General features: G+C 42.0%; 1 protein-coding gene across 6 annotated transcripts in view; it reads right to left on the reverse strand.

Annotated features, from left to right (window-relative positions):
- The window catches only part of LOC139592038 (bifunctional methylenetetrahydrofolate dehydrogenase/cyclohydrolase 2, mitochondrial-like), a 58,554-nt gene extending 36,281 nt beyond the window's left edge, over window positions 1-22,273 (reverse strand). For all 6 annotated transcript variants that reach the window (XR_011679858.1, XR_011679859.1, XR_011679861.1 and 3 more), the window contains exons 1-7: window positions 22,050-22,273; window positions 19,565-19,749; window positions 19,143-19,265; window positions 14,647-14,799; window positions 13,785-13,892; window positions 10,021-10,113; window positions 5,945-6,070 (exon numbers count right to left, since the gene is read on the reverse strand). Coding sequence is in view for 2 of the 6 variants with exons in the window: in XM_071431389.1 (XP_071287490.1) it covers window positions 5,945-6,070; window positions 10,021-10,113; window positions 13,785-13,892; window positions 14,647-14,799; window positions 19,143-19,265; window positions 19,565-19,749; window positions 22,050-22,258 (997 nt within the window). In the remaining 4 variants the exon portion in view is untranslated. The remainder of the gene's footprint in view (window positions 1-5,944; window positions 6,071-10,020; window positions 10,114-13,784; window positions 13,893-14,646; window positions 14,800-19,142; window positions 19,266-19,564; window positions 19,750-22,049) is intronic.
- Window positions 22,274-22,619: the final 346 nt, after the last annotated feature.

Raw genomic sequence — 22,619 nt, forward strand, 5'->3', positions numbered from 1 at the left:
TAATACTGAGAGTCAGGGTTTTTTTAGGGCACCAGCATGAGAGGTTTTTTGTTTGTTAGTTTGGGGCTTTTTTGGCTTGCTTAGTAATAAGTTCTTGGTAAATCATTCCCCACTTACAGAAGCTTTGCTTTTTCAAAGCCTCACACACAGGAGACACCTAAGCAAGCATAACTGACAGAAACACATTCAATTTCACTGAAGTCCCTACAGAGCAGACTCTGCCTGCCTATCAGAAGAGATTAAGAGACTGAAAACTAGGCACCTGGCTTTGAAACAAACAAGATCACTTGCTACTGCTTTTAGTGTATTTATCTTGAATCTCTGGAATCTGTGTGGTGCTTAACTGTCAAGAATAAGGTCTCAAGAAAAGAAATTACAAAAGAATTTGAAAAACTGGACACTGGGGGTTTTGGGAAATGATATTCACTAGATTTGAGGAGCCAGACATAAATGAAATTAATAAAATGCTGTCTGAACCTCCCCCATGGCAGGGAACTCATAAGAGCATTTGAGAAGTTAACAGCAAATATCTCACTGAACTAAAGAACAGAAGTTCAACCCTCATTGAGGAGAGCTGGTAAATACAACCAGGAGGGTTTTAATTACCCTGTTGACTGGCACCATCAGATATACTCTTAAAATATATGGAAAGGAAATCAGGCTACAATGTGGTTTTTCTTCAGATGTAAAATTTAACAAATTTAATTAAGATGTCATATGACAGTTACTTCTCAATATTCTCACACACAAACAATTAACCTTTTTAACAGTCATACTATTTTGAAGTACCTACCATTTCAGAATGGTGCTTAGAGTTAATACAGTTACTATGAATTCTCAGATTAATGTCATAATTATTGAAATGTACCCACATCTGAAGAAAACACAGCCATTCACACAGAAAGTACTGTAGGCACTTTAAACCGAAATATGATGGCTTTCATTGCAATGTTACCTACCTCTTTTTGTGGTGTTATTCAAACTACTCCCACCTTACCTACAAAGAGGACAACCCACAACCAGACCTTGTCTTTCCTCAAGAAAGGCTTTCAATGCCTGTCAGGTCACTGTCAGGTACAGCATGCATTGCCTGTGGTGTTAGTAACCCTACCCAGCAGAAACACACAGTGCACTGTTTTCCCAAGTTGTTGGGGAATTCCTCTGCCCATATTATACCATTATGGAAATCCCTGTGGAGAGGTGTGGCAGAAGCCAAATTTCTTGTCAGTTAGCATAAAACCACCCAGATAGCTTATGCACAAGAGCTGATCCAGATTTTTGAACACACAACAGGTGTCTGTGCTGGGGAAATTGCCATCTGGTAAGTTTCCATTGGTAAGAGTAAATACAGATATGGTGAGTGCAATTTTCCAAGATGAATGCCAGAGACCAAAGGGGGAAGATAGCTTGGCCTCAAAAACGTCAATAGACTTTTCCTGGTCAAGTGAAATAGGCCCAAGCACAGTTCTCAGACACCACATAAATGTGTGTCTGATCTCATGTAGGCAGGTGAGCTTGTGTGCTGTCAGTTCCATCAGGTCCTGCTTCTGCTTCTCAGGAATGAGGTAACTTTCAGTTACTTCAATGTAAAAAAGTCCACAGCTTTTCTCCTGCTTTCTCCAGATGGGCCCTGGTCTCCCAGGCCTTCCCCTGACAATCTGGAAAATGCAAATCAGACAGCTATGGGGGAGGAGCTGCTATTTTGCAGCTTCTGTAGAACCTCAAAATCTTCCTTTGATTCTTCAGAAGAAATGAAATGTAGATTGTTTCCTTGAAAAACAGGATCCACTGCTTTGGAGACAGCCCTTCATTCCTAGGTTCCTTTAAAGCTGAGGACATCAGACACCTAATAGGGTTAATCACACAAACCAATGGCAAGTCTCAACCTGAAGGCAGTTCTGGGTCCTGTGCATCTGCATTAAGTGATGCAGAGTAATTCCTGCCTAAGCACTGTTTCCACACAGCTTTACGAGTCCCCGTAAAGCTACACCAGATCCCTGCAGCACTGCCCAAGTGTGAAATCATGTGCTCAGCAGCCACACTAGATATCCTATGTTCTGCTCCACACGTTCTGGGATTCTTCTCACTACGCACTGTGGGATACCAACCAGCAAGCATCTACCCCATTTCTCAGAGTACCTTCTTTTTCTCATCCTTGTTTCTCTAATTGTAGCTATTTTAACTGCAATATAAAGGAAAACTAAGGAATTCTGGTGCAGTGCTGTAATTCCAACAGTGTGTATCAGTGACACTGCTGAACAAGACCCTCTTCTGTGCAGGAGAAACTTGACAGGACATGCAGCAGCTCACTGACCCCCGTTAGCCAGCAGCCCTCTGGCTTCTATCATAGCCTAACACCAACCTTCTGATTCATTCCTTGCAGTCATGGAGCACAACAGGCAATGGTTCCCTTAAGGTCTGCAGGGCAGCAATGTGGTGACCTGATCACACAGACTGGGCTCTTCACCATGGCAAATAAATGCCAGACCTTTGAAATCAACTGCAAAAGGAACTAACTAAAGTTATAGCAAAAGCACCTGGAACCATGCACATTCTGTTTCCATGATGACTGTTTGGGAAAGCTGCACAGGGAGCTAGTTTGGAAAAGATTCAAGGAGTGAGGAGCAGCCTATAGCCAGGCAGGTACCGCAATGAACGCGGAGAGGCAGCAAACACCATCAGATGCAGTGGCTGTCACAGAGGCCAGGCTTCCTGCACACTGCTGGCAAGACACACCTGAAGGACCACCACTTCCACTAATTAATTGGATTTGAAGACTGTGGTGGGTAATCCCATTCAGAGAAAATGCATAATATACACCCATCACCTCAGACCACATCAATCACTTGTTGGAGCTCTCTCTTCTGCTCTTGAGTGCTGGCAATCCCTCCCTGCTCATGGTGGCACCAATTCTCCACAATCTCTTTCACACTGTCCAGTCAGAAAGAACAGTTCTCATGTGCAAAGCCCTCCACTCACATCACAACTATACCACCTAACAAAAATCTCACACAAAGGATACCTTTTCTACATAGGCATCTAATCAAGACCGAACAATTAGCACTGCTGTTTGCCAAAAATCTGGAAGGAATTGTAAAGAAATACAAGCAACTTTGGTTTCATTGGTATTTCCAGTTCCACCTGCAAAGGTGAACCACTACTGCGGCGTGTTACTAGCCTGCTCTACCAGTTACTCCTGGAAATGATGCTCCAATCAAAAGAGCTATTTCAGCTAAATCTTCTGGGTAAGTTGTTGCTTTATTTCATGTTCCTGGTCCTTGTAGCCCTCCTCCTCCCTTGGCATTATAGTTGTGGCAACAAAAGTGTATAAAACAGGGCCAAGTGCACCCACACATGCACTAGGCTGCTCAGAGAAACAGATCTCCCTTTCTGTCACTGAAACTTGCTGCCCCAAAAGCAGGTAAAATGGTGCTGGGGATCACACAGGGATGCCACTGCTTCTCCTCCTTCGTGGAACTTCACTCTTCCTCCTGATGCCTCCAGAAGGCAGGACAGCCACTACCCGGAGGATAGAATTCTTAACATAAGCAGGGATTCTCCATGTGCTGTGGTGGTTTTACATGAAGAGTAGCACATGCAGTGCCATTTATCCCTGCAGTATCAGGCTGGATATCTCAGTGCTTTGCAGCTGACCTCCACATGCACAGTGTTCTCCTTTCTTGCTCTTTTAGATACCTGGGAACTGCACAGTAAACTATTCTGGACCAAACAACTACTGGTTTTTGATGTGCACACAGTTTGGAGTGTCAAAATAAAGAGGACATGTGGGGAAATGGGAAATCACAAATACTGTTCACTAAAGACATTCCATTAATTTCACAAATGTGTACACTGAATTTAACAATGAAAGACATAAAAAAGAAACTAAATTCATCCCTTTTGTTGTTAAAGAGATATAAATAACTTCAACTCTCTCACCTACCTTGCAGAGATTAGAAGATGGGATCCAAGTACTGGCAAGATAAGCAACTGAATCAAAACACCTTCCACCCACCTAATAAAATTAATTTCCACTACAGGAACATTTCAGCCAGATGACCTGGTGAAGGAAGACACTTCCATCTATTTTTTGTAAATGAAATTTGAACTCTGATTGCCCACTTAAACCTTTCTCACTCTCCACTGCTGGATTTTTCTCCTAAAGAAGTGGATGAAGAGACAATAGATACTGGTGGGCTATGTGATGTTACACAGGTGCCACATATCAAGCCAGCCATTTATGTGCCTGGCCTCAACCTGCAAAACCCATTTTCACTCAAGCTTAAATAGAGATTCAGCCAAGTGATTAAATGGGGGAAAAGGATAAAATTATTTGCTACACAAACTTGCTGGCTTGTTCCATTTCCTAACTGCCAGATCAAGTACTTGCCAAGGGGTGGTTTACTTGCTCGTCTTCAGAACTGTATACACTGGGATATTTTTTGTTGTTGTTAAAGATTCAGTGAAACTTTCACCGATACCAATGAACCAACAACAGCTTCCCTTTGGCAATGCACAGAGAAATGCTACTTGTAACTGCAGTGGCATAATCCAAGCTAAAGTTCCTCCCTCTTTTTTGGATCTTCCCTCCCCCCAGGTGAAATCTCGAGAACAACCCACAGCAGACATGACGAGACAGATACAGGGCATTGCTGAAACTCTGAATCATGGCCTTGCCACTGAATCTACACCTTTATTGCAGGCACAAGGTCCCGTGTTTGAAGAGAAATAAACAAGAAGGATGCAGGTTAACATGAAACACTGTCCAAGTTACAGCATTTTTCCTCCCCTACCTGCTAAAGCTAACCAAACACCTCAAAATTCTCTGTACTTTAGTTCAGCTCTGAAAACAGAAAATAGAACCTTTTCTTTGTGATACCAGAAATCCAGGCAGGATAAGGGGGAAAAAAATTTTTTTCAAGCTGTCCTCCAAAAGATTTTTCCTGGAGCTCTGTTGCACACATCCAGTTACACATTTCCAAACACATTCCAAGACAGTCGCTCAGCTATACTCATGCAGGTAATTTCACAGACTTCAACAGACAGGTAACATGCATGATGAATAAAACCAGCAGGGAACTAAGGGAGTGATGTAATTAGAAATACACACAGCTGGCTAAAACCATTCTGAATATAATTAAGCTTTGAAACATTATGCCAGCCAAGATGTTAATAACTGTGGAAAAAAAACCTGTGGGTGATTTTCATACTTATCAAAACAAGGAACTGTTGAGAACCATTAATAATGTGGGTAAATGCTGTCTAAGCTTCCCACACTCAACCCTGCCAATAAGTGCAACAATCCTGCTATTCCAGTCTGGAGCTCCTCCAGAGCAGAGATATTTAATCAAGTTACATTGTGAACTTGCTCTGCAACAAGTTAAACATAAAAAGATCAATATATAACAACAATTTTTATCTGTTAGGCTTGCCTGGACCAAGATATTACGCACTTTAGATGAGCCCACATTAAACTTTAGCATAAAGCATATTTCTAAAGCCAAGTTATAATTTTCACAGACAAGTGTAGAGGAGGAGAACAAAAGGAGGCTTTGAGAAGCTGTGGTTTAATAATAGTTGCTATGAACAGCAGGAGACCCTATGCTTGAGAAAGAGCAGAAATTGTTTTCATTGATTACTTTTCAAACATTCCACAAACTCAAAAGATTAAAGGAACTGGACACAAGCACCTTCTACACCACTGCCAAAGAGCTCATCTGTGTCTCTTAGGGGTTGCTGGTACCTGTAATTAAAAATGACACTTTGTCTCCTAACTAACAAACAATTTAATAGCAGATAGATTTGTGTTCTTATTTAAGTAAACACAAAAAACTGAAAACAGTCTCATTTGAGACACTACCTAGTCCAAAAACTTACCATGAGTGAATGCCATGAACTTCAATATATTTATCCAATGGATTTGTATAAAGAGTGTTTCACTAACCTTCAAAGTCCACATCCCCAACTAATTTGGTTTTTCCTGTAAGAGGATCATGGATATGGTTGATGCCTACGTCAATCACAGCTGCACCTTCTTTGACCATATCAGCTGTAATCAACTTTGGGATACCTGGAATCATAAACACATATTTCACTACCCTGGCCAGGCAATCTGAAGTTATCACTTTTGAATGATATCAAAGGGTGTGCATGCACAGCTATGCATGCACAAAATAGAAATCTACAACATTGAATATTTCTTGATACACTCCACACTGAACACAGCTATTCCTCAATTGCACACTGTTTGTAACTACTACTAGAGAAAAGAGAAAGAAAACCCACAAAAAACATCCCACCAAAAGTTGTGCCATGGGATTGGTTTTGGGTCAAGAAACACACTCAACCAGTAGGCAATTTGAATTGTTACAGTAATCCCAGCAGACAACACAGATCTTCCACAGGGACAACAGACCATTTCTTGCTCTTTACAGCAATTCAGGAGACTTCTGCACTTGACCTGGGAAGCCCACCCTGGGCACTGCACACATTATGGCCTTCTTCATCTCTGTGTGGGGTCCTGGAGTAGGAGTATTTTGCTATTAAAAAATTCCAGCTGAAAGAGCCACAACAAACCACCTCATCTTTTTTCATATGCACCATATTTCTCCAGCACATTTAAATGTGAAGCTTTTGATACTCATCACGAATATGTACTTCAGTCGGGACCCAGAAAACCTAAAAGGTCACTTCAAAGTCAGCTAATGAAATGTATCCATGGCCTTATGGCTCCTGTCAGGAATTTCTTCCCTACCGTGCAACCTCCAACTTTCAGTAGTGGGACTATTTAGTTTGGAAATTCCAACTCACCTTGCTTCTTGAGCAATTCCATCAGCTTTTTGTTCTGAGAGCAATGTTAGACTACCTCCAAAAAGGGAGTCTGAACTCCCCTCTCCCCATCAAGCAGCTTTCTCTCAGATGGGGAGAAGGCAAAAAGGAAAAGAAACCAAATCCATACAGGTTGAAACTGCAGTTTTTTGGAGGAAAGTGCTGGTGTACAAGGCTCTGGCTCCATGTGCAGTGCTGAAGCACTAACACAGTCATTTGGATACAGACAGTACCAGAACACTCCTTGCTCTCCATTTCTCACTCCCCCATAAGATACTTGCTTGAAACTCTGCTTCTCATGTTGAGCAAGCCAAGATCTCAAACTCTTTCCTACCCTGTTTGATAACATCTGACTGCATCTCCTTCATCCCCCTCTGATGTAATCCATGGCAACCTGGCTGGTAATTGGATAATGCTTCAGCCTTATGGGGGTAAATGATCTGTGTGTGATAGGGCTGGAAGTATATTAATGGAAGCTGCACAGTTACACACTTTGTAAAATCGTTTGATAATAAGCCAAATACTTAATAGCAACAAATGAACTAACCCCCAAACCAAATGAGCATATCTAGCTACTTAAGCCTACTTTACATACCAAGTAGGAAGGGATAAACATTAGGATAGGTTTTCCTAAAATGCATTGACTGAAGAATATGGAAAAATCTTTCATTGGCAATTTTTGCAGAAAATGATGAATCACATTTTAAACAAAGGAAAAACAAGGCCCTACCTAATCTGAGTTTAGGTGCAAGAACCAAGAATTTCCAAGGAAGCTAACCAGAATAAAAGGTCTAATCAACCAGCACTTCTGACACAAGAAGACCACAGATCATGTCCTGAGGGACAGTCCAAGCAGAAGTTCATCCGGAATTTGACACAGTCACTACTTTTCCTGTTTATCCCTCCCTCCAAATGTGGCAGGCAGATGAGCCCTGTTTCTCTCAGCAGACTGGAAAGCCCAGAGAGCAGGAGCAGCAAGCTGACTGGCTCAAGAGTCCTGCTGCTTCTATCACAGCCTTGCCTGTCCTGAGGAGGCTCTAGGAGCACTGCTGGGTAAAGCTGCACTTACAGTGATGCCATGGGGCTGGGCTGATGGCAAAAAGAACAGACTCCATGAGATGTCTGTACAGACAGGGAATGCAGGCCAAGAGGGGTAACCCCTGCAGAGAGATACAAAGTGTCAGGTGTGCTTAACAGGAGACAATGCCTTAGAAATCCAAAAGCTGTGTGCTATTGAAAGAAATTTTAGGGAGGGGTAGGCTGGACAAGAGCAGCCTGTTGGAATTTAAGATGCAAGGAGTTGAGTAGGAATAAGAAGGAATCAACTGCATGGATAGTTACAATCCAAATAATCAGGAAAATTGGTGCCCCAAGCCTGGGGGCAAATGAGAGCACACAGAGCCAGATCTTCTTACATTCAGGAGTAAGAGAAAAGAAGCACCTGATTTGAAGTACCACCAAAACCATGAATGCAAGTGAACAGGAAAGCACTCAGAGGTGGAGCATCTGATCAGAAGGGACTCACTGCAACAAGTCACCAATCAGGAGCCAGGATGCAGATAGCTCTTGTAAAAGTACCACACAGGAAAAGGAACCTTGGTCTTCCAATGCAGACACACACAAAAAAAGCTCTCTTCTTCTGCACATCTTCTGCAGTGGCCTGTAAAAGCAGCTGTTCCAACCTGGTAAGGTGTAAGTCACAAGAAAGGTAACACTCACTGAACAGATCACCCCTTTCCAGGGAGTGCGTGATCCCAGAGGTAAAACATGCACAGTTCTCATGTAACAAAAGGAAGCTTGGAGTGATTCCACCTTTCTAAAACACAACTTTCCCCAGAGCACACACCAGGGAAGGGCTGAGTGCTGTTTGCACAACCTAGCCCCAAGATTTTTCATCATTTCAAGTATATCTCAAGTTGTGTAATGAGTGTTGTATCATGCTCCTGTTACAAATTATAGAAGGAAAATAATGTGAAAGGTAAACAAGGCTGAATGGCTACTGGACCATTTAACTCCAAGCATAAACAATGACAAACCATGTTCAGCACAGAAATCAGAAGCAATGACTAAACTGGAAGCAGTGAATTTGGATTAAAAGTCACTGGTTTATTTCCAGTTAGCACACCATTGCTGTCTTTTATTCACAGTGGTGAATTCTGGTCAGGCCCACAGTTAACAATTAGATGTGGGATAAATAAGTTATTTCTTGATCCTGGCCTGCCAGTGAAGTTAAACCCTGAAGGCAAGGGCATCTCACTTCAACACAAAGTGACAAGTTTTAGACAGGTACCTGTCTTCATCTAGAAAATACATAAGGAAGTCTTGGGTCTTCAGGATGAGAAAGAGGGGGAAAGGGAGCAGAAAAGAGGAAAGACAATCCTCTTGTAGTCCAAGAAAACAGTACAAGAGAAGGATGATACCCCTGAGCTGCAAAGGGACCCAGAATTTTACCAGGATCATACTAAGTTGGGTCATTTGATTTTTTAAAATTATTTTGTAATTCTACTTCAAATATCTGTAAACAAATAAAATAGCTGCTTAGAAGCAGAGTTCCACTTGTTTCTTTGGGAAAGATTAGCTAAACACCAAGTATTTCAGTTTACATTGCTTTAAGAGTACAGACACTGCTCTTTCAGTCCCCTTCCTCTAGGCAATTACCATTGTCTTTCTCTTGACATGATAATTGTAAAAGAGAAAAAACCCCAGCCATTACTAACATAGGTTACCCAAACCTCCTGTTAATTTGGCAAGGTTGGCCTTAATTCTAACAACAATGGAATGATACCGTGGGTTTACGAATGCAGGCTCCAGCTGATTGAAAGAAACCCTCCTGTCAAAATTTAAATGACTCATGATTTTTCCATGGCACAGAGAATATTTTAATTTACATAATTACACCTGTATAAACTATGCACTGACTGGTTCCCAATCTTGAGTTCACACCAAAGTCTCCCTAAGGGAAAGGTGTCGCATGTGACAAGAAAGAGTTTATGAGTCTGCAAATGTGAAGGGCAAGAACAAAGAGCCAAATCACTTGCCCTTCCTACAGTGATAAATCCTACCTACTGCAACACCCTCAGCAAGCACTGATTATTCAGTGAAACAGCCAGTGCCACAGACACAGACTGCAAAATCCTCTTTTCAGAAGGTTTGAAATACTGCAATTGGAGCATCAACACCAACGAGTATTACCTGCAGCAACTATTACTATGTCAGCAAGCTGTGTATGGATCTTGAGCTGCTCTTTTGGGGTGTATCTGTGAGTAATGGTCACTGTAGCATCACCTGAAACAGAAGAGAAAGACAATGAATTGTCAGATGTAAAATACTATAAAAAGCACAGCATTTACCCTCAGGTGCAAATTACTTACTTTGGTACATTAACAACAGAACAGATGATCAGATTTGTCTTGGGATGTGACTTTTAAATCAGCATAGGCAGAACACTCACACAACTTGCTGCTCGCACATATGAAAAAACATTTGTTCTTAAAAATTCTTGCAGGATGAATTCATTTACATACTGTGGACTCAACTCCCTTCCATGGCTTTGTTACATTCAGTGGAACTCCACAAAGCAAACCCAGCACAGAACCCTGTGTGTTTTACCAAGCCCAGTGTGTAGAGGGTGCCACAAGATTCAGCTGTTTGCCCCACACCAAAGCTTCAATACAAGACCACCAGTAGAAGCACAAGAAGCACACATCTTTCTGCTCCTGCAGAATAAACTCTCCTGGTAAGACATGAAAAACCCTTGTGATGTTTGATGGAGATATTGAGGAGAGACCACAACATGAGCAGTCACAGGGAGAGGGTCCAAAGCCTCCTACTGCATCCAACAGCAGATGTGGTATTCCCTTGAAGGCTGCCCAAGCAAGCAGCAAAGAGAACAGCTCTCCAAGGAGACTGCTTCCAACCTGCTCTGTAATTATTTTTACTGCACAGTGTTCAGGTGTTACATACCCCCATCTCTGCCTTCTACTCATCACAGACACCTAGGCCATGTTATTTGCAATTAAACTAAAACCTTTTGCCTTCTCAGACATGACCATCACATCTGCTTCCTTTGGAATGCATCTGACTGGTCTAATATGTGCCTCTCATTAACTCTCTCAGGCATCTCATCTTCAACCTTCCTGCGCCCAGGCTTCACTGCTCTCTCCCCTCATTTTTTACCCCTCTTCTTCAGGCTTTACAGTGCACATCATCTCCCCAAAGACAAGCACATCAAAACGTTTGCAGAAAAGTACAAAAACAGAAAAGTACAGGCTAAAAAAATAGCCTGTATTCTTCCAATACCTGCTTTAAGCAAAAGAAGTATGTCTCACCCAAAATCACAATCATGACTCATCATAAAGGTTGAGAAAAACCAATGGACAAAAGCCAAAGTTACAAGGTTATCTCTAAGGAATAAAATTGGTGCTAATTTGCCTGTAAGATTTTAGTGAGGAATGTGTCTGTAGTCAGCTCCTGAAACCAAGTAACTGCCTTCACTACCAAAAATGAAAGGAGAAAAAAAAAGCAAAAAAAAAAGCCCCTACCTTGAGAATAGCAGTCCAGAAGCTTACAGACACCTCAGAAAGGGGAGGTTTTCCATTTATTTGTGATCATGCCCAAACAGAAAATAAACAACTATTTTTACACTGCTACTTCTGCTGAAAGAAGAGGAATATATTTAACAATTAAGATTCCACATCATACTCCCAAGCCAATTCCCTAGCTTACAAAACAGAGATAGTCTCTTGACTACACAGAACAATATTTATTTTGGAAGGGGTTCACATAGCTTTTCCATCTGATCAGATATTGCCACCTGCAGGACATGAGGGCATCTACATATGAAACATCACAAATTATGACAGTCCCCAACTTGAAATTTTTGTTCATAATCTAGAAAGAAAACCAACCAAAATGCACAACAACAACAAAAAAAAAGTAGTAGCAGGTATACCCACCCCTTGCATCATTTCTCAATTTAAAAAAAATTAATCAAACCAGCCCAGTTGATGCAAAAACCTCTTTCCTGACTGATAACCTGACAAAGTTTTTTTAGCATCTCACTGTAGGTCTTCTCTGGTCCCTATCCTCCTGAGTTTCAAAAAAGAAAAAAAAACCTGAAACCACGGCCTGGCCTCCCTTCCTTTCCACATGCAATCCAGCCCAACCTCTTGCTGCTAAAAGCAGAAATTAAACCCAAATGCAGAAGATTAAGCAGATCTTCAAGGAGAGCCCCATCTGTGAGTCAGGGAGGAAAACTCCACCAGATCACCCCAAATACAGAATTATTTATCATCATGTACAAAGCACAGACATTTAATGCCAGCTCATTATCAGAGGAGTACACGTTCCTTTGTTTTCTCATTGCCAGCTATTTTATACTGTGTGCCAGCACTCAGCAGACTGGAAAACTATGAAACTACCTGAGAAATAAATCCATTTCTTCAGATTAGGCAAAGAACTTCTGTGAGTTAACTCTTTCTGTATCCAGGCTCCAGTGTCAGCAAGGGACTATGAAGATTCTTCTGTCCCTGCACCAAATATGTGACATACCTAGAACCACTGGCAACGCCAGCGAGCAGGGCTTCAACCAAAGTCTTCTGACATGTCAGGAACCACAACTTTGGCAGAAGACCATGAAGAACCACAAAAATCTCATGGACTGACCCCCCAAAACAAGCTGCACTACCAGACAGTCAAACAGGAACTAGAAACCCAGGATACAGGACAACAAAACTGAGCCGTGGATCCAATCCACTCAAAAGCTGGAAGCTGCAAACAGTATTTAGTTACAGCAAGAAACTGCCCATGCAGCTGTTGAGGGTTTTGCAACAAGCTGCTGAAAGCATCACAGGTCACCAGGTCCCCTAATTTCCAGGTGGGAAATGTGTAAGTAGTCTGTAACATGACCTTGTGTTCTACCAAGCCTACTTCAAACATCAGCTACACTGCCAATAACAAATGTCACCCAATATTTGCAACAAATGGCAAAAATGCTACTAATTTCCGTGGGAATGAGGATGAGACCAGAACTATGCAGCAATGGTAATTACAATCCAGGCACTGAGAGAAGTTCCAAATAGCAACTTTCCCACAGAGGCTGAATGGAAAAACCAACTCTATGATTAGTATAAAGCTTTTAGCATTTTATTATATTAATAACAGATTTCACTCTGCTCCAATTAAACAGGCCTGGAATTAAATATCCATGTTTACCTCATTTGTGGATACCACCACGGCAGTTTCTAACATCAAAATGAAGTGGCAAAAGGGCAGCATTCTATCTAAGCTATATTTGTTTTAATTTCTACAGCACTATTGTAGCAGCACATGTAGGCTTCTGTAATTAGGATTCCTTAAAAATATTTCCACCACAGAACTCAATTTCCACAGGGATATAAACTGCACTGCAGAAACAGCCCCCAGGCCAACAAGTAATCATGGTACTCACACTGTAGAGTTCCTTGGTGGGTCATTCAGGTACTTTTACAAGCAACACCTCACTGACATAGCACAACTCAAGGGTCATGCCACACCTTTTTGTTTATTCATACTTAAATCTGTGTGTGTACATGTATACATATGTGTACATGTGTGCTCATTGGTGTATGACCAACCAAATCAATATTGAACAAGCATGAGGGTAAGGCACATAAACAGCTACACTGTAAAAACATTATGGGAGCCTCTGCAGCTCTTCAAGGCTACCCTCAAGGATCAGTTGAAATAGTAGCTGTTTCAAACGGAGGAAGAAGTGATGACTTAACACCAGAAAAAGCCAAGTCCAGAAACTGCTCTCCTGAGAATAAGGCAGGAAATGTGTTAGCAAATTTATTTTCTTGGTCTGGTTGAAAGTATTCACAAGTGTGGCAAGCTTGCTCTTTAATCTGAGTCCTCCAGCCAGCTTTATTTTCAGGACTTCACAAATGGAAACATTGGGATAACATTCCTGGACTTACCTCCAGGCCTTTCATGCTCTCCATCAGTATGTAAAAGCATTGAAATAGGCATTCCAACATTTTTGGATCTTCCAGCTACAAGAACATTTTTTCCAAATGTTTGTATTCCTTGCAGGAAAAAAAAAGTAAAAAATTATATTCCAGTATTTTGATATATCTAAACCCTTCTTCTCAATCCCCATGACAGAATTATTTATGGTTGTGGACTGCTGACATCAACATGACTTGAAAATCCACAAGGCTGAATTTGAGGGATGAATCCACAAAACAACTTTCAGCTTTCACCTCAGAGAAAGAAAACTGACAGCTCATTCAGGGTACCTGAATCACCCTTAGCAAGGACTTAATTTCCTCACTCCAGCCACAACAGGATGTACTTATGTCTACCAGTAAGAACATGTACATTGTTAATAAAAAATTACAACTATTGAAAACTTATGCATTTTTCCCCTTCCAGTACTGAATTAAGTGCTCCCATTTTTTGTTCTTGTTTTTCCCCCTTCTCTACAAGAACTTACACATCCCATCTTTTATTTGACAAATAGAACAACAACAGCACAGAAAATTTCCTGCAAAATTATGAAACCCAGAAAGTTACTGAAGTGTTCCACCAAATACTACTGTCCACGAAAGTTACTGAAGTGTTCCACCAAATACTACTGTCCACACTTAAGTAATAGCTGTGCTAATGGCACAAGTGGCCATCTACTTGGCAGCTCCTTATTCAGATTAATACTCTAAATGTTTGTTCTTCAATCAGCCCAATGCATTTAGAGAACCTTGACCTTTTAGCTCACACCTGAGTTGATCCCTTGTTCACCTCCCAGGATAAGAAGAGTTCCAGGAGAGGAGAGTCTCTTACCTGTCCGTTTTATGATCTCCCAGACAGCAGCAGCGGTGGCAGGGATTATGGAAGGCTGATCCAGACACAGCCGCCCAATGTTCATGATATGGAACCCATCCACATCCTTCTCAGGGGTGATGGCATTGCAGACTGTCCGTTCATCTATGTGATCTAGGAGACACACAGCCCTCCTCAGCTACAGCTCCTTCAGGTGCCATCAATGCATCATCACACAGCCCAGACCTGGCCAGGGTAATCAATTACTGCTCTTGATTGAGCCAGCTACACTGCCCCTAAAGGCAGTTTTACCTTTTCAAACAAACAGTTTACTGAAGATTAGGTTAAGCCATTTGTCACAGTGTTGATACAACAGACTCTGTCAAAATATGAGAGCCCAGTATGCAGCTGAGAATGAGGACAGTAACTATTAGAAGAAATATTTAAGGAAGTCATTTCTGCAACATAGAATTCTTAAACATGAAATGACTCAAAAAGCCCAACAAACCACATGAGAACAGTTATATGCATTTTTCTGGTTTCTAAGCCCACAGAGGACACATGAGCTAATTTTTAAACAAATTAATGGAAATCTCAAGCTGAAGTAACTTTGAAGGTCTAGCTTTCCTTTTCCAACAACACCTTTTTTTAGTCAACTGTTCATCAGTAGGACCAAAACATAGCAAACAGTTTGGTGTCTTCTTGTTTTTTTAATGAAGTACACTATTGTTGATCTCAAAACACTGAATATGGCTTAAATGGCATTGCCTGCACAAATTTTGTATTCATATGTACTCATACTAAATATTTTTCATATGCACTGATGATACAGGACAGCTCTGTAACTCCTTAAAACTTACACAGCATAAACATTAGTACCAATTATGAAAAAAACGTGTTTGCCAGACCTCTCCCTGCAGAGTTACAAACCCAAGCATAAACATGGAATACATAACACCACAGAGGAACAGCTCCACAAAACATCCCATACCAACCCAAAAAGCAAACTGCTTAATGACTGACCCACGGCCTGCTGAGAGCCCCAAAATGGCACTGACTGACCCACAGCCTGCAGTAACCCAGTCCTGTTGAAAGGTTTGGTCTGGGAGAAAGTCAAGCTGACCCCCAGAGCAGGTAAATGGGGGAAGAGCCACTGACCCGCTATGAGTTAATGACCTGTTTGTTACTGAGCCTCCTGGGAATTTGGTTGTTCCTCCCCAGCACCAGTAAGAGTGAACCAAAGTACTTTCCCCTAAACCTGACAAGTAGGCTGGGGGTTTATCATTTCCATCTCAAAGCAATTGCTTTTTGTATCCCCTACGTGACTCACAACCTGAACAGAATCCTGCAACTGTGCGGCAAAATGTCCCAGTGTCCAAGTCAGAGAGCACTACAGGAGGTTTAAAAAAACCAAATAAAGGAAAATAAGCATCAACAAGGAAATTCAGATGTTGCCAGTAAAATATTTTAGAGACATAAACAGGATGTTTTAATTCAGTAGGTTTGTGTGGTTTTCCATTAAAAGGAGCTAGATAATTAAAAGATAAGCATGCTGTAGAACTTAAACCACGCTAATCTCCTGTTAAAAGACTTCCAATTAGAAAACCCCAAGAGTTAAACCAGGCTGCTAAGATTTACAGTTTAATTCTCCACTTTATGATGAGAGCAAGTTTGCTTTTGAATCCTAATGAGAAAAGACTTTGGAAATTAAGATATTAAGTACATTGATGAAAGAGTCTCTCAGAACTGAAACTTGCCTCACAGAGACTGAAAGCAACCATAACCCTGTTTTTATGTCAACTTGGGAATTAAAGAAAACAAAACCAAGGAAGAAATTTGGAGTAACCCATTAAATGGCTTTTGCAAAAGAGAACTTGTTACCCTTAGGCAAGTCAGTTGTTCTTCCAACACAAACTTGGCAGCCATGCTTTTCCTTGTGCCTAGGATGAGCAGAACACTGCTCTGAAAAACACCTCCTCCACACTGTCTGTCTTTAGCTTCCCAAAACCACACAGATAATGGACACAATTATGTTAAAGGAAAAAAAAAATCATGCTTTACATGGATATTTTCAACATTCAAAATTGATTTGCAGAATTCCAGAACAAGGTTTACAGTACTGGGAGGAAATGCTGCTGCACAGCTGGGGACAAGTGAGCTGTGAGCCAGAGAAGAAGCTCCCACATGCCTTAATTTCCAGAGGAACAAAATAATTTCTTAATTATCTTACTGTCAGTCTCATAAAACATGAGCTGATACCCATACAAATTTCCTTGCTGTCATTACAAGCCACTCCCCTGGCCAAGTTACTCCCTACACTTCTCCTCTCCTTTTTGGCTGAACTTGCAGGACTACACTGGGCATCACTAGCCAAGCACTTGCCCACAGAGAAACTCCTATTTACACAACAACTGTCTCTGGTGCTAGGACATGGAAAATAAAGACTGGTTTTCAAAAGGGAAGAGTATTAAAAATAATAACATAGCACAAAAGGCATTTGAAAAAAAATACTGCATGGATTTTCATCTTCTGTTGCAAATATATTAATATTTTGTGGCCTTCCCCCAGGCAACTCAAACCAATAAAAAGGAAAACTTCTAGAAAACTATCACAAGAAATGCACTCAAAAGGTGCACAGAAAAGAATTTCTCCTGAGGCAAAGATTACAATCCTCAAAGTTAAGTTGCCCCAGCTTACAATAGTGCAACAGAACAAAGCTATTTCTGATTCCCTTTTTAACCCAAAATTGATCAAAAGCCACACCCTATGTAGTTTACTGCAAAAAAGCCCCAAACCCCACACCACAACCTCAGTTCTGGAATAAGCAGCCTCCACTGACAGAGTTTTCGCAACTTCTGAGCTTTGTCTCCTTCATTACAACATTACAAGGCAAATAAAATTTGGAAAATGAGCTAAATTAACTTTTAACCCTTTAGTTTATTAAGTTCCTTAGAGGAAAAAAAAAACACTTAACTGAGTTATATTGTCATGGAATAACGATATAACTCACAGAAAGAGCTTACTGAATATTTTCAGTTCATGAAAAATTGCACATTTTACTATACAGACACTGCAATATTGACAGAGCTCTGCTATGGATTAACTTGTTCTAAAGCTTTTCCTACCACAAGCAACAGCTATGCCTGTCTGATAGGTTGGAGGGAGGCTAATTAGTCTTCATGTAGTTATTGTGTCACTTCTTGGGAGGAATCTCCAAACAATTTTAGGACTAATCCTTACTTAAGGACTTGAGCATTTCAGCACAGAAGCATCAAACAGTTCAAGTGACACAGCTAGAATTATCATCATGCTTTTTTTCTTTCCTCACATTGACCAGGTTTAAATTCACTACATTTTGAGACTAAAAGAAGTTCTGAACTGTGCACTGATGAAAGCAGACTTTAGCAACCTGATATTCTCCTCATAAATGCATTTCTATGAGTGGTACCTAACCACTCCCCTGAGTACCCTCACCAGCAAGACACATGACACCTCCCATTTTTAGGGAACACTGGGAGTCCAGTGTACAAGCCTGCTTCCTTTGCTGCAGACTTCAGACAGGATGATTGCCATCCCCAAGCTGCTGGTGCTTCATCTTCTGCAGTTCTCATGGCTGCAATTAAACTTTGTTAATTACATCACCTGCTGCTGCGAATCTCTGGCACTGGGAGAGATGCTCCTCCAAAGGAAACTGTCCACATTCCATCAGCTCCTACCTCGAAGGCCAGGACGTGGCTCCTGACTTGTATTATACTCCCACCTTGTGGCGAATTTATTTCACTACATGGCCCATTTTGGGCAGCTTTCATGTACCACCAAGTGCAAACCCTCCTCACCATGAGCACTCCTGTTTATTACAAATTCAACCAAAGCATTTCTTCCTTCATAATACTCATTTTGGCTGTTTTATAGATAAAAAACATTTTCAGTTTAGTTCTTTATTTCTCTGCAAGTTTTATCCCTGCAAAAATACCACTTGGCCAGCTACTCCCCAGTGATATTTTATTATAAATTAAGAGAAGGTAAATAAAAACCCCAAAAATTTAGTCAAGGCTTTTAGGACCTTCGCACAATGCTCACCTGGAACATCAAGGCCAACAATGAAAGTAAATGTTGAATGTTTAAGGCAAAACCTGGAATCATTATGAGAAAGGCTATAGCATCACTTGCTACATACCATAATATTGCATGATATAGAGGATGAAAGCATAAAATTCAAGGCAAACCAGTGCAACAATCTCAAAAAAAAAAAAAGATTAAACTGGATAAATTATGTGAAATGCCTTGAAACACCACTGTGACAGATCATTAAAAAAGGCAAGTCTTACATATGAAATTTTTTTCTTCAAAATGAACTGCATATTCAACAAAAACCACCTCGCCTAACCCTTCCTCATGCAGGTCCTCTTGAAAGAGTTTCTTATGGCCCTAAAGTACACTTGCAACCCAAAACTATTCAACTCTTTCCTCTTATATGGACTGTGTAATACGAGGAGTGGGACAAAGATGTCACACACCTGGGAGAGGTAGCTGAACTAATAAACCACTAACTCTGGAATCCTTGTTGAGTTTTGCTGTCATATCCAAGAGCTCTTCCTGTGAAATGTCTTTAGGCCTCAGTATGATCTCACTAGAAATGCCTGATAAAAACAAAAGACAGAGGACATGTCAGAATAAGAATACAGAGTGATCAGCTTAGTTATTTAGTCCAAAAATCAGTCTGATTCTTAAGAACTGTTTCCAAACACAAAATGAAACTTATGGCACCCATTCAAATCACATTAAAACTACTTTCTCCATACATCCATGCAATTCCTTAGGTCCATGAGAGAACATGTGGAAGAAATTGGTGCAAAATTAAATTAAGACACTAAGGGGATTCCTCCTGCTTTATTTTTTTCTCTTTAAAGCTTACTAAAGAAACACTCGTATGACATACCCACAGCTGCAGCTGCCTTTATCTTGTTCCTGACATAGATGTGACTGGCTGGATTGTCTCCTACCAATATGACAGTGAGGTGAGGCCTCTGGTTCCCAGCAGATATCCACGATTCCACATCCCTTCGAACTTCTTTCAAAACCTGGTGTGCAAGCCTCGTCCCTGAGATAACAGCTGCTTCATCACTATAAAGACAAAAAGGTACACAGTATTTAGGGCTAAAATTGCACCAGGAAGAAAGCACCTTCAAGTGTGTACTCTACCATTTTCAACACTCCCAAATGTTTTGATTCATGTAGCAGTACTTCAAATATTACTTCAAAAACACTAAAACACTACAAACCCACACAGGAAAAGGAGTGCTTTCCCACTTGTCACAGTTGAGATGGCCACAATACACAAAGTACCACCATACAATTGCAGATAGCTTTCAGCATTCACCCATACAGAGTGACCCCATACCTCTCCAGATCACTCCATGCCCTTACCCACACAGAGTAACAGCACACAATCCAGAAGGCTACAAGCCTCTGTTCTTTCTTGTTCAACCTTTCATACCCTCATGGTTCATGCACTGCACCTGTGTGCCCTCTACTCCCTGTGGTGCTTGGTCAGTGCCCCTGGACACTCCATGGCTCATTACCCTCAACAATGCTCACCTGCTGCTCAGAGCTGGAGCCCATTGGGGATGATGCTCGGCCACAGCCCCACTCCCAATTCCACAACCTGTGTGCCCACATCCACTCTCTTACCTGAAGAGTGTGGATGTGTCATCAGTGCACTTGGAAGAGAAGCTCACCAGCCACAACTCATTTCCCAACACACACAGCCAGCCACGTAAATGTACATGAACTCCTGCATTTTGGAATAAAATATGAGGATGGTCTTACTCCCTTAAGTTTTACTGGTTTAAGGAAGGTTACCCATTTCCCTCCTCAAATTTCCCTAAAAATTGATTTGATGAAGCATTATTTACACTATTTTTTGTCCAAGCCTCAAAGATATAGTTCTCATATTTCATAGCTGATGGGAAGGGAGTCAGTACATAGCACTTCTCACATCTGTAAAATATAAAAATAGCAAATACTGAAATATGTTGATGCTTCTTAGGTTTAGAACCTAGATAAGTCCTTTGATATATCACACAAGAACTGCATGAACAAATAAATCACTGCCTGTACAGAAAGTTTACACTGCAGCAGGCTATTCAAGACATTGAAACTAAGTCATGAATAATTATTATTGTAAATTTTACACACATTAAAACATTGACCAGGTGTTGGTCAATGACAGGTTTAATGATAGATTTGTGACAGATTTCATGACCAAGTTAAATGACAGACTTAATATGTGTCACTGCACCATCCTGTCCCACTGTTATCCCACCCACCCAGGGATGCTCTTACTCTGAACCCATCATGGATTTACCACAGAAAATTCTTCTTGTTTACGAACCCGGTGACTTGCAGGCCATGTCACAAACTAAGATCTATTTTAGATCAATTTGTACTCTAAAAGCCCGAGATCACATCCAGCATCACAACAGGACATGTCCCACACCCCATAAAAACCTCTGGAAAATTATTATGCAGGGACATCTACGTTTTGCAGAACTGGAAAAAACAGTTACTAGCAACGTAGCACAGAAGTAGGATACGCTCTGGCCCAGAAATACAGCTGTTTCTCCCAAAACTGACAGAATCAATACTCAATACACAGAACATCCAAGGGGTCAGATGCTTATTTCAATGGCTGTTCAGCTCACTGATCTTTTCATTCTTGAAATCACAAAGACAGTGCCCTCAGCATTAGCACTTGTGATGTGCTGAACCTCTTTAGTCAGCTTTCAGGCAGGTCTTAACACAATTACATGTAAACGAAAAGGTTCATAAGCAGGAGCTCAAACAGACCCTCCCATGCACACCCAGGCAAGAGCTCAGAGCTGCAGTGCTGCAAAACCAACACCAGAATCCATTTGCAGACAGCACAATAAATTAAATGCATGGGGTGATTATTGTCAGGACACTGATCCCCAGTGCACCAAAGCATGCCCCGTTTGCCACCAATTGATGAATATACACGGTAATTCTGTATAAATCCCCTGACAGGCTCTTTAAAGTATCAGGAGCAAGCAAACTCGCAGACTCCCCTCAGGGAGGGGGCAGGAAGGTCACATAGCGAGGGGTTTCTTCAATTTCAAGGGCACCGCTTAAATCCCCAATGGATCACCAAGGCCAGGGCCACGGCCCGCTCGCCCCCCCCTCTCCCGCTGCTTCTTCCCCGTTTCCCCTTGGAAGAACCGCGGAACGCAGCGGGGATCGGAGGGCATCCGTCCCGAAGGGCGATCGCGGGGGGCCCGAGCCCGCTGATCCCTCAGGCGTTTCCCGCCCTTTGGACACGCCGCGCCATGAGGGGTAGGAGGATGAGGAGGATGAGAAGGAGGGAGGAGAATGACGAGGAAAAAGATCCGATCGGCCCAAGGTACCTAGCGGCGCTGCGGGGGAAGCTGCTGGCGCTGCGAGCGAGGGTTCGCCACCGCCTCAGGGGCACCCAGCCCCGGCGCAGCAGCGCGGCAGAGGAGGAGGAGGCGGAGGAGAGGGACAAGGCTGTGGTGGCCGCCGCCATTTCGGTCGGTCCCCACCGACGGAAGCGGCGCAGCAACCAAGCGACGGCAGGCGGGGCCACCGCCGGCATCGGGATCGCGGCCAGAGCGGGCGGAGCGCGGGGACGGCTGGAGCTGAGGGAAGGCAGATGCTAAGGAATCTGCGTGACAGGGATTTGGACCCTCGGGGTACAGCAGGAGCCGCGCAAAAGATGCCCCAAACCTGGGCTTGGCTGCAGCCTTTGGCTGCCGTGAGCTGCTGTTCCCGTCGCAATTTGGGGTGGGTAGACACGGAGCTCCACGAACAAGCATCGCTGCTGCTCCTCATAGTTATTCGCCGCACCCCCGTGTTTTCTGAGGGGAAAACTCAGGGAATCGCTTGCAGCTTGCATATTGGTGACTTCTGTCATGTTCAATGGCAGATTTTATAGTAAAAAATCGGCTGTGCAGAGC

This window comes from Agelaius tricolor, unplaced genomic scaffold (genome assembly GCF_023055355.1).
Source record: "Agelaius tricolor isolate 1412-34295 unplaced genomic scaffold, bAgeTri1.0.p SCAF_8, whole genome shotgun sequence".
In the NCBI taxonomy this organism is placed as follows: Eukaryota; Metazoa; Chordata; class Aves; order Passeriformes; family Icteridae; genus Agelaius; species Agelaius tricolor.